This window comes from Bos taurus, chromosome 3 (genome assembly GCF_002263795.3).
Source record: "Bos taurus isolate L1 Dominette 01449 registration number 42190680 breed Hereford chromosome 3, ARS-UCD2.0, whole genome shotgun sequence".
Lineage (NCBI taxonomy): Eukaryota > Metazoa > Chordata > Mammalia > Artiodactyla > Bovidae > Bos > Bos taurus.
The window spans coordinates 92,920,609-92,933,560 of record NC_037330.1 but is presented as its reverse complement, the minus strand read 5'-3'; the positions used below and the strand labels follow the sequence as shown (position 1 = coordinate 92,933,560).

Below are 12,952 nucleotides of genomic sequence, written 5' to 3'. Positions count from 1 at the left end.
ACATGTGGGGCACAGGGTCAAGGGCTGGACAGGGTCAGACACAATACAAACTCCTCCTACACCCCACCCCTCCTGGAGGTCCCCAAGGCTCTGGGCTCATTTCCTAATGAGGTCCCTGGAAGGACTCTTCCTAATTAAATTAGGACAGTAAGTTATGGCCTGGGGCCACAGGAAGAAGCAGGGACAAAGGAAGCTCTTCCTATTCCACCCAGCAGTGAGCATCTCTGCATGGGAGGGGACACCTAAAGGTCAGTTGGGAGACAGAAGTTCAGACGAAGAGGTCAAAAGAAGCTGAGCAAATCATGTGCAGGCACTGCTCTCAGGGCTTCTCTTAAATAAACTCATATTCATCCAGCCACTTAGAGGGTTAGGTGTTGGCTCCATTTTAGAGACAAGTGAAGTAACTTGCCTAGGGCCCCACCGCTAGGAAGTGGGGAAGTATGGACTTGTCCCCAGGCAGCCTGGTTAGAGGCCCTGCTATTCTGTGTCACAGTGGGGTTACTTAAGGATGAGGTGATGCAGGAGCATTCAGGAGGAAGGGGACCTGGGGGGTCTTTGTGTCTGTGGCTCCCACCTGGCCACAGAGCAAGCAAAGTTTTGGAGTCAGATCTGGACAAGGGTCAGGGAATCCAAATTTCAAAAGCTGCCCAAAGTGACTCAAGCTCCTGATGCAATCCTCACAGGTGGGAAAACTCAGGCTCAGGACAGGTCAGAGACTCACTCAGGTCCCTCAGTAAGTCAGTGACAAGGGGAGGCTCCCTGGCTCCCGATGTGGTGGCACTGAGAGCCTAGGGGGACTGGCTCTCAATAGGACAACAGTGACAAGGGCTAGGGCCTCTGCTCCCAGGGGAAGAACTCAGTGCAGAACCACACAGCCATCAACCTCTGGGCCCTGGTGTGGACCTGTGCCCAGCGCAGGAAGAATTGACTGGTTCTGCAGGACCCAGTGAGGCTTCAGCTACTATACCAAAATCAGGAATTGCTCATTGTCCATGCGCATGGGCCTCCCCGGTGGCTTACATGGTAAAGAATCTGCCTTCAATGCAAGAGACCTGGGTTCGATCCCTGGCTTGGGAAGATCCCCTGCGAAGGGAATGTCCACCCTCTCCAGTATTCTTGCCTGGAGAATTCCATGGACAGAGGAGCCTGCAAAGAGTCAGACGTGACTGAGCGACTAACACTTGCACTTTTTCACACAGTGCAGGAGTCTGAGGTTCAGGTTTGAGGGACTTGTCCCAGACCTGCAGCTAGGACGTGAAAGACTGCGGTGGAAACTGAAGTCCAGCTGACACTGGGAGGCCATACGAGCCCGTCAATCACCTCTGAGAAGCAGGCAGTTGTTCAGGTAGAGGAAGGAGAGCGCGGAGACATGAGAGCATCACGTGTGCAGCAGATATAAAGCCTGGGGCTGCAGGTATTAAAGAATCGGCCTGGTCAGACTCAGCAAAAAAATAAACAGGCAGAAACTCCCAAGTGGAGGCATGTTCTACTAATAAACTGTTGGTTCCAGCTTTGCATGTTTGGTTTAGGCCACATCCCTGGGTTGGGGTTGTGAAGGGTTGGATTTCACACCGCTTACTCTGGGCCTCCTGGGCCACAGAGAACAGGGGCAGCTCCTTGGACCCCCACACCTGGGGCCTGGCCATAGCAGAGTTCCAGTGAACTCCCTGGTCTCAGGGGGAAAAGAGAATCCCAGAGAATTAGAGCTGAGAGGGGCTGGGAGATGCCCCACTCCTAATGAGTAGAGACCCAAGAGGGTCAGGAACCTGCATCCGGCCAGTTGGTGAGGTAGGAGCGGGGGTGGAGCTGAGGTGGGCCTGGACTCCGGGCCATGACGTTTCTATCAAGCTCAGCCCTCTGGGTGGGGGGTGGGTGGGTGCAGACAGTGGGCTGCAGGCTGAGACTTGGAGGTGGAGAGAAGCTGCCATGGCAGGGGGCAGGCTGGGAACAGAGACTGCTGGCACCTCGCCAGCTACAAATAATTCCCCCGCCACAAACAGCCCAGTGGGGGGCTTTGGATTCAGCTTGGCTGGGCGGCCTTGGCCGGCGTGGGAGGAAGGGCGTCACTGTGTCCCTGCCGCCTCCGTGTGTCTGGAACGGTCACCTCCCTCCTGGTGCACACCCCCTCTCTGAGGTGCACACCCTGTGCACACGCACATGTACCGGGACACATGGTGGAGAGGCGGCCGAGGGTGACGGGGGCAGCAGATGGCAGCTCAGTCTAGGAAGCAGAGAGGGCAGGGCGGTGGGAGGAGCACTGGCCTGAATATCCCTGGATTCGCGCCACCAGGAAAGCCCACCCTGGGCCTCCAGCTATTCAGTCCTGTAGCTTAACCTGGGCCGATGGGCCCTTCTTGCCTCTCATCAGCTTCCAACTCTCTGATGTTAAACGGACCCACTGGGGAACCAAGGCCCCCTCCTAGATAACTATGCCAGGCGCAGCTGGTTAACCAGGTCTTCTTGTTTCTCTCTGCTTAACCAACTCCCCCAGGCCACCCAGGAGGCAGCCACTATGAGGCCTCCAGTGCAGATGGCGGTGGATGAGGTGATTCCTACAGTCCCTCCCAGCCCAAGAAGCTGCTGTTCTCCAAAGCAGCCGAGTCCTCCCAACTGGCCAGATGACCTACATCTCTCCTGCTGCTATTTCAGCAGTTGCCCTCTTGTCATGTCCTTGGTGGAGGAGGAGGAGGAAAGCTGCTGATGGTCCCTTCTACTTAGCTGTTCCCCGTGCGGAGATCATGGGCTTGGGAAGGGAAGTGGGGTGCTCATTTCAGGGCCAGGTCTGGACAGAACACTTTATATCAGCCTGGGTACCTCTGAGAGGTAGGCTCATTATCCCCATTTCAGAGACCAGTGATCTAAAGCTCAGAGCATAAGACCCATACCAAGAACCCTGGCTAGTGGGTCACAGAACTAGTGGTCTGACTCCATTTTTCTCCATCACTCCACAGCATCCAATCCAATCACAGGCACAGGAAGAAGACAGAAGGGAAAGCAGCCCAAGGAACCTGAGCCTTAGGGCTAAGTTCTGGAAATGGACCCTAAATAGTCCAGCTACCCTCCATCAGCCTGCCTGGAATCCACCCACAAAGCCAGCTACACTCACACCAACCTTCACCAGGCATCAAGGAGCTTGAGGGCCACAAGACCCCTTCCCCCAGGCCAGGACTCACCCTGAGCCCAGCTCCAGGGAGAAGAAAACTGCTCAGAGTGCTGGTTACAGTGCAGGCGGAGTATGGACCAATGGGTGAAGGGGAGATGACGTTCAGAGAGGGAGAGTCCCTCACCCAGGGTCACACAGCAAGTTAGGGGCAGGGGCAGAATCACTTTTATAATGCTGTGGAGGAGATAGATTCTACAAACATCATGAGAAAAATGAAGACTGGTTGTGTTCCCTCTTGTGTTCTCTGGTGGGGGTGTTCTCCTTGGGGCCAGAATACAGTTGTCCTTTCTCCTCACTTTGCTTTGTGCGGCCTGGATCTGGCTGCTTTGTCTGCCCCCTGGGACTGGGGTGAAGTGGCCCTGTGCTCACGGAAAAGGGAGGTCCTGTGGACTGCCCACCTGGCTGGGAGGGGCCGCAGGGAGTCGGGGTGTCATGAGATAGGAAACCGTCTCCTTGAGGGGGAGCGACAAGGTGAGGAGGAAAACACATGCTCAACCCTGTCTTTCCCAGGGCTTTCTTCTTCTTAAGAGAAGAACCAGAACAAGGCACAAAGTGTAATCCTGATATTTACCCCAGCACTGTGTAGACAGGAAAAAAAATAGAACCAACTAAATACAAGTCTATCCATAGGAGACTATGTCGTTAAATCAGGCAAGATTCATGCAGTGGAATGCTATCTAGCCCTTTAAAACGATGATCCCCAGCACTGTGTAGACAGGAAAAAAAATAGAACCAACTAAATACAAGTCTATCCATAGGAGACTATGTCATTAAATCAGGGAAGATTCATGCAGTGGAATGCTATCTAGCCCTTTAAAACGATGATCGGCATCTACTGTTCTGACACAGAAAGATGTACGTGTTGTAAGGAGAAAACAACTGGCATAACACATGCTCATTTTGTAAAAAAAAAAAAAAAAAAAAATAGCACATGAACTCGCATGCAGAGAATACAAGAACATCTCTGGGAGGACAGGCAGCTCCCACAGTGGTATAACCACATGAGAAACTCCTGCCTTCCTCTTTTCACTTTTCTGAATTGTCTGGGTGTTTTCACTTTTTTTAAACAAGTATGATACTATCTTAATATAATCAGAAAAACTTTCTTCTATTGGAAAAATAAATGAAATCAACTGAAGTGAGTTTTGGCTTGAGCACCACCAGTGAAAGGCTGTGTGGCCCCAGGTAAGTCCCGCACCCTCCCTGAGCCTCAGTTTCCTCAAGAAAATGGGGATGATAATGAACTTCTGCACCACCTTCCCCACAGAGCAGCTGTGAGGCACAAACTGGAAAAAGCCATATTGTGGTTCTAACAGGCTGAGAGGGCCAGAAACTGAATAGTCTGCAGAGTGGCTGGTGTAAAGTCCCTTGTGGAACTCAGAGCCAGTGACCAGAGGAGGGCGGTGGCCACTTGACCATTCCCGTGGACTCCCAGACTGGCGGACCTCAGGGAGGCTTTGGGCTGCCATATCCAAGGGGCGGGTATGTGGAGGCCGAGAGGAATCATGGGAATTGTGTGGACCTAGGAGCCCCATGGCCCTGCTTCTCTGGGTGACTCTTCCAGTCACTAGAGGGTCTTGATAATAAGCTGGGCTCTGCACCTGCAAAGCACTTGGCTTGTGGGCACCTGGCCTGGGCTCTGCCAGGGACAGAGAGGTCAGACCTGGTGCAGGGGGATGGGGGAGCTCACAGTTGGGGCCTCTCCTGAGCCACTCCAGCCAAGGGGCTATTCCTGGGGCCTATGACATACGTGGCCTATAAGAGGAGCCAGGGCCACACGACTGGTGATGGAAACTGCAGCTTCAGACTCAGCTCATGCTCAGGGGCACCGAGGGGCCAGTGCTGCTCAGGAGGGAGTCCGTACACCCACTGGCAGGGGTTGGCAAAGACAGATGCCTGGGGTACCTAGAAAGGAAGAGGGGCCACAGCACACCCCCACGTCACTCCCGCTGTAGCTGTGACTGGGATGTGTGAACATGTATCTCCTCCTTTACCTGTGTCACATTGTAGCTGGACAGGCATGGCCCAGTCCTGTCGCTGACCGACCAACGCATCCAGGGCAAGTGACTTCGCTTCTCAGAGCCTTGGCCTCAGGTGACCCAGCTCACAAGAGAGGACCTTACTATGGTCCCTAAAGGACACCCAGCTCCCTTTTCCAGCCTCAAGGACCCCTCAGGGGCTTCTCAGAGGCCCCTGGGTCCCCCATATCTGACTGATACTAGATTCCCACTCTCAAAAGTGGGGGACATTTCCTCAGTCCATTCATTCATTCACACACCACTCAAATGCCTTGGCTCTGGGCCAGGCCCTGTGGTCCTCCACCTCAGATACTCCCCAGAAACCACAAGCTCCTACAATGGGCTATAACAAGGGTCCACAAAGCCATGGCATCCAAACATAGGAGAGGTTAGATCACACAAGGAAGACAGGGAAGGCTTCGTGGCAGAGGTAATGAGCTGGGTTTTGAAGGATTAGTAGGAAACAGAGCAGGACAATCCAAGCAGAAGGAAAGTATGTATGAAGACCCGTAGGCGAATTGCCTGGGAGCCAGAGAACCAAGAGCTTTCCTGGTAGCTCAGCTGATAAAGAATCTGCCTACAATACAGGAAACCCCGGTTCAATTCCTGGGTCAGTAAGATCCCCTGGAGAAGGGATAGGCTACTCACCCCAGTATTCTTGGGCTTCCCTGGTGGCTCAGATGGTAAAGAATCTGCCTGCAATGCAGGAGATTTAGGTTCAATCCCTGGGTTGGGAAGATCCCCTGGAGGAGGGAATGGCCACCCACTCTAGTATTCTTGTCTGGAGAATCCCCATGGACAGAGGAGCCTGGCGGGCTACAGTCCATGGGGTCGCAGAGTCAGACATGACTGAGCGACTAAGCAGAGCACAGCACAGAGAACCAAAGTCAACATTTTGGATGACTTGGGTTCTTGGCCTTTTCTGGAGGCAAGATGGTGAATAGGAAATGACACTCTTTGAGGTTACCTGCATCAGTGACATATCGCTGGGGCCTCAGTTTCCCTATCTGTATAATGGGAACAGTAACCACCATCCCCAGGTAATGGCCAAGGAAGACCCTTGGAAACTATGGAGGGTTACATTCATGGGGGGCTATGTGAGGAGAGGACCTTATGTTGGGGCTCCGTGCTGTCTCCAGAGAAGAGGGTCCCTCCCAGACAGAAACCTATAGTCCAAGGAGGCATCACTGGACACTGCAATCCCTCACCACTTCTTCCACACCCTCTGAGCCCCAGGCCCTCTGACCTCTACAGGGTAATCAGAACTTGGAAAGGAAGAGCCCGAGGAAAAGTCCAGGCTCCAGAGTGGACAGGCCTGGGTCAAGTCCCAGCTCTAGCACTCAAACATCATGACACTGGCCAAGTGACTTCTCTTTGAGCCTAGGTTTCATCATCTTTAAAATGGAAATAATAAGAAAACAGCCCTCAAAGGGTTGTGAGTAGCAAAGCCACTGAATGCAGATTGTCCAACATGATACTAGGCGCGGGGTAAATAGCCTGTATCGAGTGTTAGTAATTCCCTCGAGGGAGCTATTTCGGCATATTCCTTGCTCAGCACAAGGTTGGCAGGACAACTTGGAGAAGAAGGATCTGGGACCAAAGGAAGAACAGGGACAGGCTACGGGAGCTCAGGGACCAGGGAGGAAGAGGACAAGAGGTCAGGGAAGGCCACCCGGGGGAGGTGGCACCTCCACCAGAACTTCAGACTGGGCGACAGGGCATGTGGGCAGGTGTTATCAGTGCTGTTTAGATCCAGGGCCCTGAGGCTTGGCTGCACGGCCCCCACAGCAGGGCCCCACACCCTCCCCTCAGCCCAGGGCTGGCTTCCTGGGGGTGGCACTGGCCTAGGGGTCTGACCTGGACCAGAACACTTACTTCCATTTGCTTATAGCCCTGAAGGGGCGCAAACAAATGTGTACTCTCCTGCTCCCTCAGCCCTCTGCTTCCTCCCTCTCTTCACCCTCTCCCTGGGGGCATCTCTCTGGCTTCACCTGCTGCTGCTATTTCCCCAAGGAGAGAAAACTGTCAAGTCAGTTTCCTGCAGACAACTCAGAGGACTAAGAGGCCCGCTGCACTCAGAACCCTCGGCAGGCCTGAGTGAGCCCAGGGGGTTTCCGGAGGGGAACTTGGTCCCAGGAGAGCCCGCAGGAAGGCCCATGGGAGAGTCTTCAGCAAACACTCCCAAGGCCTGCTGGGACCAAGCCATGGAGGCACCATCCTGGCCCCGGGGAAGGGAGAAGCTTGGGGTCTGCTGGGGGCCACAGGGCTTTCTCCCCTTTCCAGGCACAGACAGGTCATAAACCGCCTCGGGACTATCATTTAGCCTCAGGGAAGGCTTCCTCTGCCCATCCCAGGGCCCCAGACACTCGTTCATTGAGACCAACCAGACTGGTTTGGTTCACTTCTTCCCTCAGGCCCTCCCTGGGTGACTTTCTCCATTCCCAGGTTCAACTCAGGGCTGAATGGCCTTGGGGCTACCTCCACTAGGGCTCAGCAACTCTGTGGCTGGGGCAAGTCTCAGAAATTGGAGCCTTGAGACCTCTGGCTAAGCAAATAGGAGCAGGAGAAGCAGGGACATCTTGGCAGACAGATATCTAGTCTTCAGTGAACTCCTCCAGAGCAGACAGACCCATTGCCATTCACTGAACACCTACTGCTTATCAGGCACATTATCTCACTTAATCCTCACAACACTTCTGGGAGGGAGAGACTAATACCACCTCCAAGGCCATTCAGCCAGAGGTCACAGTTGGGATAGAAAACCAAGAGTGTCTAATTGAGGGCCACATTGAGTTATTCCAACACCAAGTCTCTAACTCCCCTCTCTTGACTCCTGTGTCTCAGCCCTGGAGAACGCTTTCTGAAGGAGGTGAAACCTGCACTGACAATTCGAAGGTGACAAGAAGAAGGCTGCCAGATGAGGGAGCAGAAAGTGTTCCACACAGATGGAATACCATGTGCAAAGGCCGTGAGAAGCAGCAGGAAAGCTAGAACGTGACAGAAGTCTGGTGTCACAGGTTCATTCACAGGAAGAGCAGGAAGGGGTTGGAGGGCAGTGGCCATCAGGAGCTGGTCACAGAGGCCCATATGCAGAGGAGTCTCAGCTGACCTTATGCTATGGGGACATGGGAGCTTCAGGAGGACTCTGAATGGTGGAACCAGCAGTTCAGATGAGGAAACAGAGGTTCAGAGAGAGCAGCACGGTCTGTCAGATGTCTCCATTCAAAAAAGGACACGAAGCTGGGCCTGGTGTCAGGGGTGTTAGAATGGCTTAGGTCAGGTGGCACGCCGAATACCAAATGCAATGTGCAGCCCCAGCCGGAAGTGGTGGCCAAGCTTTAATTATTTACAAGGCCACTGCCCAGCAGGCCTCAGCACTCCTGCAGCCAGGCTTCGCCTAGCTAATGAACTCTCTGCCGGGGAGACCTCACTGCAGCCACTGCTTATTAAACTTGAAGTGGAGGAGTGACGAAAGCTAGGAGAACAGGGCAGCCTAAAAAAGCCTGAATAGGTAGGGAAAACTGAACATACAACCGGGCCACCTGTCTACACAGCACACCCACACAGAGAAGCTGGAGGGGGATGAGAGGGAGAGGCTGATGTCCCCTCAAAATGAGGAAACAGAGGCCTGGGAGGACTTACCTGAGGCTACCAGCTAGTGCTTGATGCGACACACATTCCATAGTTGGGTGCCTGCATTCAAACCCAGCAGTTTCAGTTTACTGAAAAATCATACACCCTTGAGCCTGTTCCTTAACCCCTCTGTGCCTTCGTAAAACGAGGATGTGCGCAGGTGACTTCATAGAGTCACCCCGTTTTGTAGACTCGAGGAGCACAAGGTGACGCATGTAGAATCCCACCACAGCAAGAGCTCGGTAAATGTTCACTGTTCTTGCTGTTGCTGCTCTGGGAGCAAAGGGCTGGCTGGAGACCAGAACCCCGGTCTCTGCCCCAGACACTAAGGAGCAACAGGAAACTGAGGCCAAGACGCCGGCTGGTCTGTGTGGCCCAGGTGCGGCCAGGAACCCCACCCCTTCCCTTGGCTGGGCTGCCCCTGAGCTTCCAGCCCCTTCCTCCACTTTGAAGGCCCTTTGAGCTGGGAACTGACGCCCCATGAGCCTTTCCCTTTCCCATCCTGCCAGCTCTATTCGAAAAGGCAAGTCCCATCCATTGTGGGTTAAGTTTCAGCACTTAGAAGGTCAAGTTCCAGCTCCAACCATGAGGAGCTGTGTGACTTTGGGGGCATCAGGTCACCTTTCTGAACTCCAGTTCTTCCTCTATAATGTGGGGCCTGTATCATCTATTTCTAAATGCTAAGTCCTAATGAAAGTGAAAGTGTTAGTCGCTCAGTTGTGTCTGACTCTGCAACGATATGGACTGTAGCCTGCCAGGCTCCTCTGTCCATGGGATTCTCCAGGCAAGAATACAGGAGTGGGTTAGCATTCTCTTTTCCAGGGGATCTTCCCAACCCAGGGATTGAATCCAGGTCTCCTGCATTGCAGGCAGATTCTTTACCATCTGAGCCACCAGGAAGGCATCAAGTCCTGAGGGAATGGCATTAATTACTATCTTTTAAGGCCTGGCTCAGCTTCTCTTCCTCCAGAAAGCCTTCCTTGGCTTCCTCCAAAGACAAGCTCCCTCCCCCCAACCTCCATCTTCTCACGGAATTCATGGTCGGCATTCTAGCCCCTTTGGGAGCTTGAACTCATTTTGCGGCACACAGACTTCACTTACAAATTGCAATCCCCAGTTTACAAGCTAAGAGGTACAGAGGTGGAGTGGCTGAGGCCCTCTCACAGGGTGGAAGGGGTGGAATGATTAAATATAAGGCAGGGAGGACAGTTCCAAGCAAAGCAGTTTGGGCAGGTGGCCCAGAATGGAGGGAACTTCCCAGATGGGGAAGGAAGAGGTGACAGAATACCATTTTCCAACACCTGGCCCCATACAGCCACTGGATCTTGCAACCCTTTCCTCACCATTTCTCTCTGTGACCCCTAGGAGTCCCTTTCTAAAGACCTTGGTGGTGTGAACTCACATCCATTCCCTTCTCTTCACCAGCCCCATGTGAAGACTTTCTATGTGTATAATCTGTGGTAAAGGAATGGCTACCCTCATTTGGCGGATGATGAAACAAGTCCAGGAAAGTCCAGTGTGTAGGATCAATACTCAATACTAACAGCCAAGCCCTCAATGTCAGTTGTTTTTGTTCACTAACCCTTAGTGAAAAACAACAACAAAAAAAACCCTTAGTGGACCCTTTTGTTCACTAACCTCTGACCCCACCCCAGCCATCTCAGAATGAAAGCAGGAGCCCAAAGTGGTCATCAGATTGGCCCTCGCCCCGCCACCAGCTACTTCACTCTTTCTTCTTGCCCAGAGCCTTGAACGGAGATGAGAAGCACTGGGATCACCCTCCTGGGTCCTTCTTCACCACACTCCCACCACCACCACCACCACCACAGATAATGCCCCTGAGCTAGGAGGCAGGCGGACACCCTGACCAAGTTCCGTCACTCTCAGCTGCATGACCTTGGGCAAATCACTCAACTTCTCAGAGCCAGAATTCTTATCAACAAATGAGAATGACAAGAAACACTGTTGCTCTTCACAGCCATCCTCACAAAACTGTTGCTATGCAGACTCAGGGAGATAAAGTAAAACCAGCCCAGAAACGTAGTTCCTATTTCCCTACCTCATGCTTAGCACTCCTACTAAAAGGGACCACAGAAGAACAACTCCCAGCGAGGAGACTCACTGTCATATTTTACCCTGACCTAGGCATTTGCAGAATTTCAACAGAATTGGGAAATGGTCAGGATCATAATTAGGCTAAGAACTCTGGAGTCAGATGCTTAAATTTAAGCTCCTACTTAACAGCTCAATAGCTGTGGGGTAAGTAACTTAATCTCTGTCTCCAGTGCCTCTTTTTTTGTGGGGTTTTTTTTTTTTTTTTTTTGGTCTGTAAAATAGGACTGTTCTGAAGATTAAAGGAATTTATATAAGACACAGTGGTGGACTTGACACAGTGGTAGACTTCCCACAGTGGTGGACACACAGCTAACAGTCAGCCCATATTAGTTACATCCCTTTAAATGACATTTCTAGAACTGGTCCTCAAAAACAGGTCAGGAATCATTAGCCCAAGTAGTCAGGAGAGGAAAGACAGGAGGGAAAGATGTACCCATGTCACACAAGCAAATCTGGGATCAGTTCAGTTCAGTTTGGTCGCTCAGTTGTGTTCAACTCTTTGCAATCCCAAGGGCTGCAGCACGCCAGGCTTCATTACCAACTCCAGGAGCTTGCTCAAACTCATGTTCATCGAGTTGAGTCAGTGATGGTCTGAGAATGAACCTGGAGGCTGACTGGCTGGCAAACCAAGGAAAAACAAAACAAAAACAAAAACTAGAACTCAACAGACAATGCCAGTCCAGGTGGTCCCTCTACTCCTTGCCACTGTGTGGAGCTGTGGGCCAGTTGCCCCTGGAAGCTGTGCCCTGGCCTGGGCGGGGTGGGTGCGGGGGGGTGTGGGAGATGGAGAGGTGGGGGCGGGGGGGTTGTAGGGGGTGGGGGGTGGGGGTGGGGTGGGTCTGTTCTCCAAAGTGCCCCAGTGCCTGGCAGACAGCAGGTGCTCAGTAACAATGGATGAATGACTACCTGTGTAAGTGTTTATAGTCTTGTTTTTCTGTTCCTGGAACTACATTCCTTCCACTGTGACAACTGCTTGCTAACTCGCTTCAGGTTCAGCAGACATCAGAAACCGCGTGCACTTCAAGAAAGAACTTCCAAAGCTGCTGCACCCGGGTGCCGGCGAACACCACACTCAGCAAAGGCGGTCGGCCACCTCATGTAGCCCGCGGTTCACGCACGGCCCTGGGATCCTCACGCCCCTTCCAGGAAACAAACTCTTCCTTCTGGGGCCCTCCTTCCTGCTCTGCCATGACTCACTCCTGGGCCTGGCTGGCAGGAGACCGCAGTCGGCCAACCAGGGTGGCACAAGAAAGGTTTTCACCGTGACTAGGCAGAAAAGCAGCGGGCGCCAGCGCCCGGCCTGCACCTACTACCCAGGGGATGAGCGGGGGTGTGACCAAGGCGGGGCCAGGGCAGGGCCGCACCGCCCGGGGCGCCAGAAAACTGCACACCCGTCCGCTCCACGATTGGCCTGCTCAGACCACAGAGACCTATGGGGTGGTCCTCCCACAGCCAATCAGGGGCCCCAGAGAGCCCATTCATTCACACAACGCGGCAGGAAAAGAAGCGAGGCTAGGCCCAGAGTTGCGTGGAACTTTGAAACGCGCGCGCGTTCTGTGGTGTGGAGGCTGGAGTTCCGGAGGGCCCGATCGCAGAAAGCTAGACGCGTGTAGGGGCTGTCGCTTCGCCGCCTACAGATCCTTCCCAGCAGTCTGGGCGTGGCGTACCATCCTCCCCGGCCCCGCAGTGCCGGGTTCCGCTCCGGCCCCAGCGGGACCCGCGGGCCGCCGGGAACCGGCCGGGTTCCTAAGTGCCCAGAAGGAAGCGGCTCCCGGGCGGATTCCTGGCGGCAGCCTCCAGCAGTAAAAGCCCACACAGGTGGCCCGGCGGAGGCTGCAGCCACGTGGGCGCTAAGCAAAGCGTCCCCCCACCGTTCCCTCCTTCCCCGGCCAACCACTCACGGCAGTCGTCCTCGTCACTGTTATCCGAGCAGTCGTCGTCCTCGTCGCACCTCCACACGGAGGGGATGCAGCGCTCGTTCCGGCACCGGAACTGGTTCTCGTCGCACTCCTTGACCGACCCT

General features: G+C 53.7%; 1 protein-coding gene across 15 annotated transcripts in view; it reads right to left on the bottom strand.

The window, feature by feature from the left end:
• Positions 1–12,952, bottom strand: part of LRP8 (LDL receptor related protein 8) — a 77,349-nt gene that overhangs the window by 62,951 nt on the left and 1,446 nt on the right. For all 15 annotated transcript variants that reach the window (NM_001097565.1, XM_024985285.2, XM_024985270.2 and 12 more), the window contains 1 exon segment: positions 12,831–12,950. In NM_001097565.1, coding sequence (NP_001091034.1) covers positions 12,831–12,950 — 120 coding nt within the window.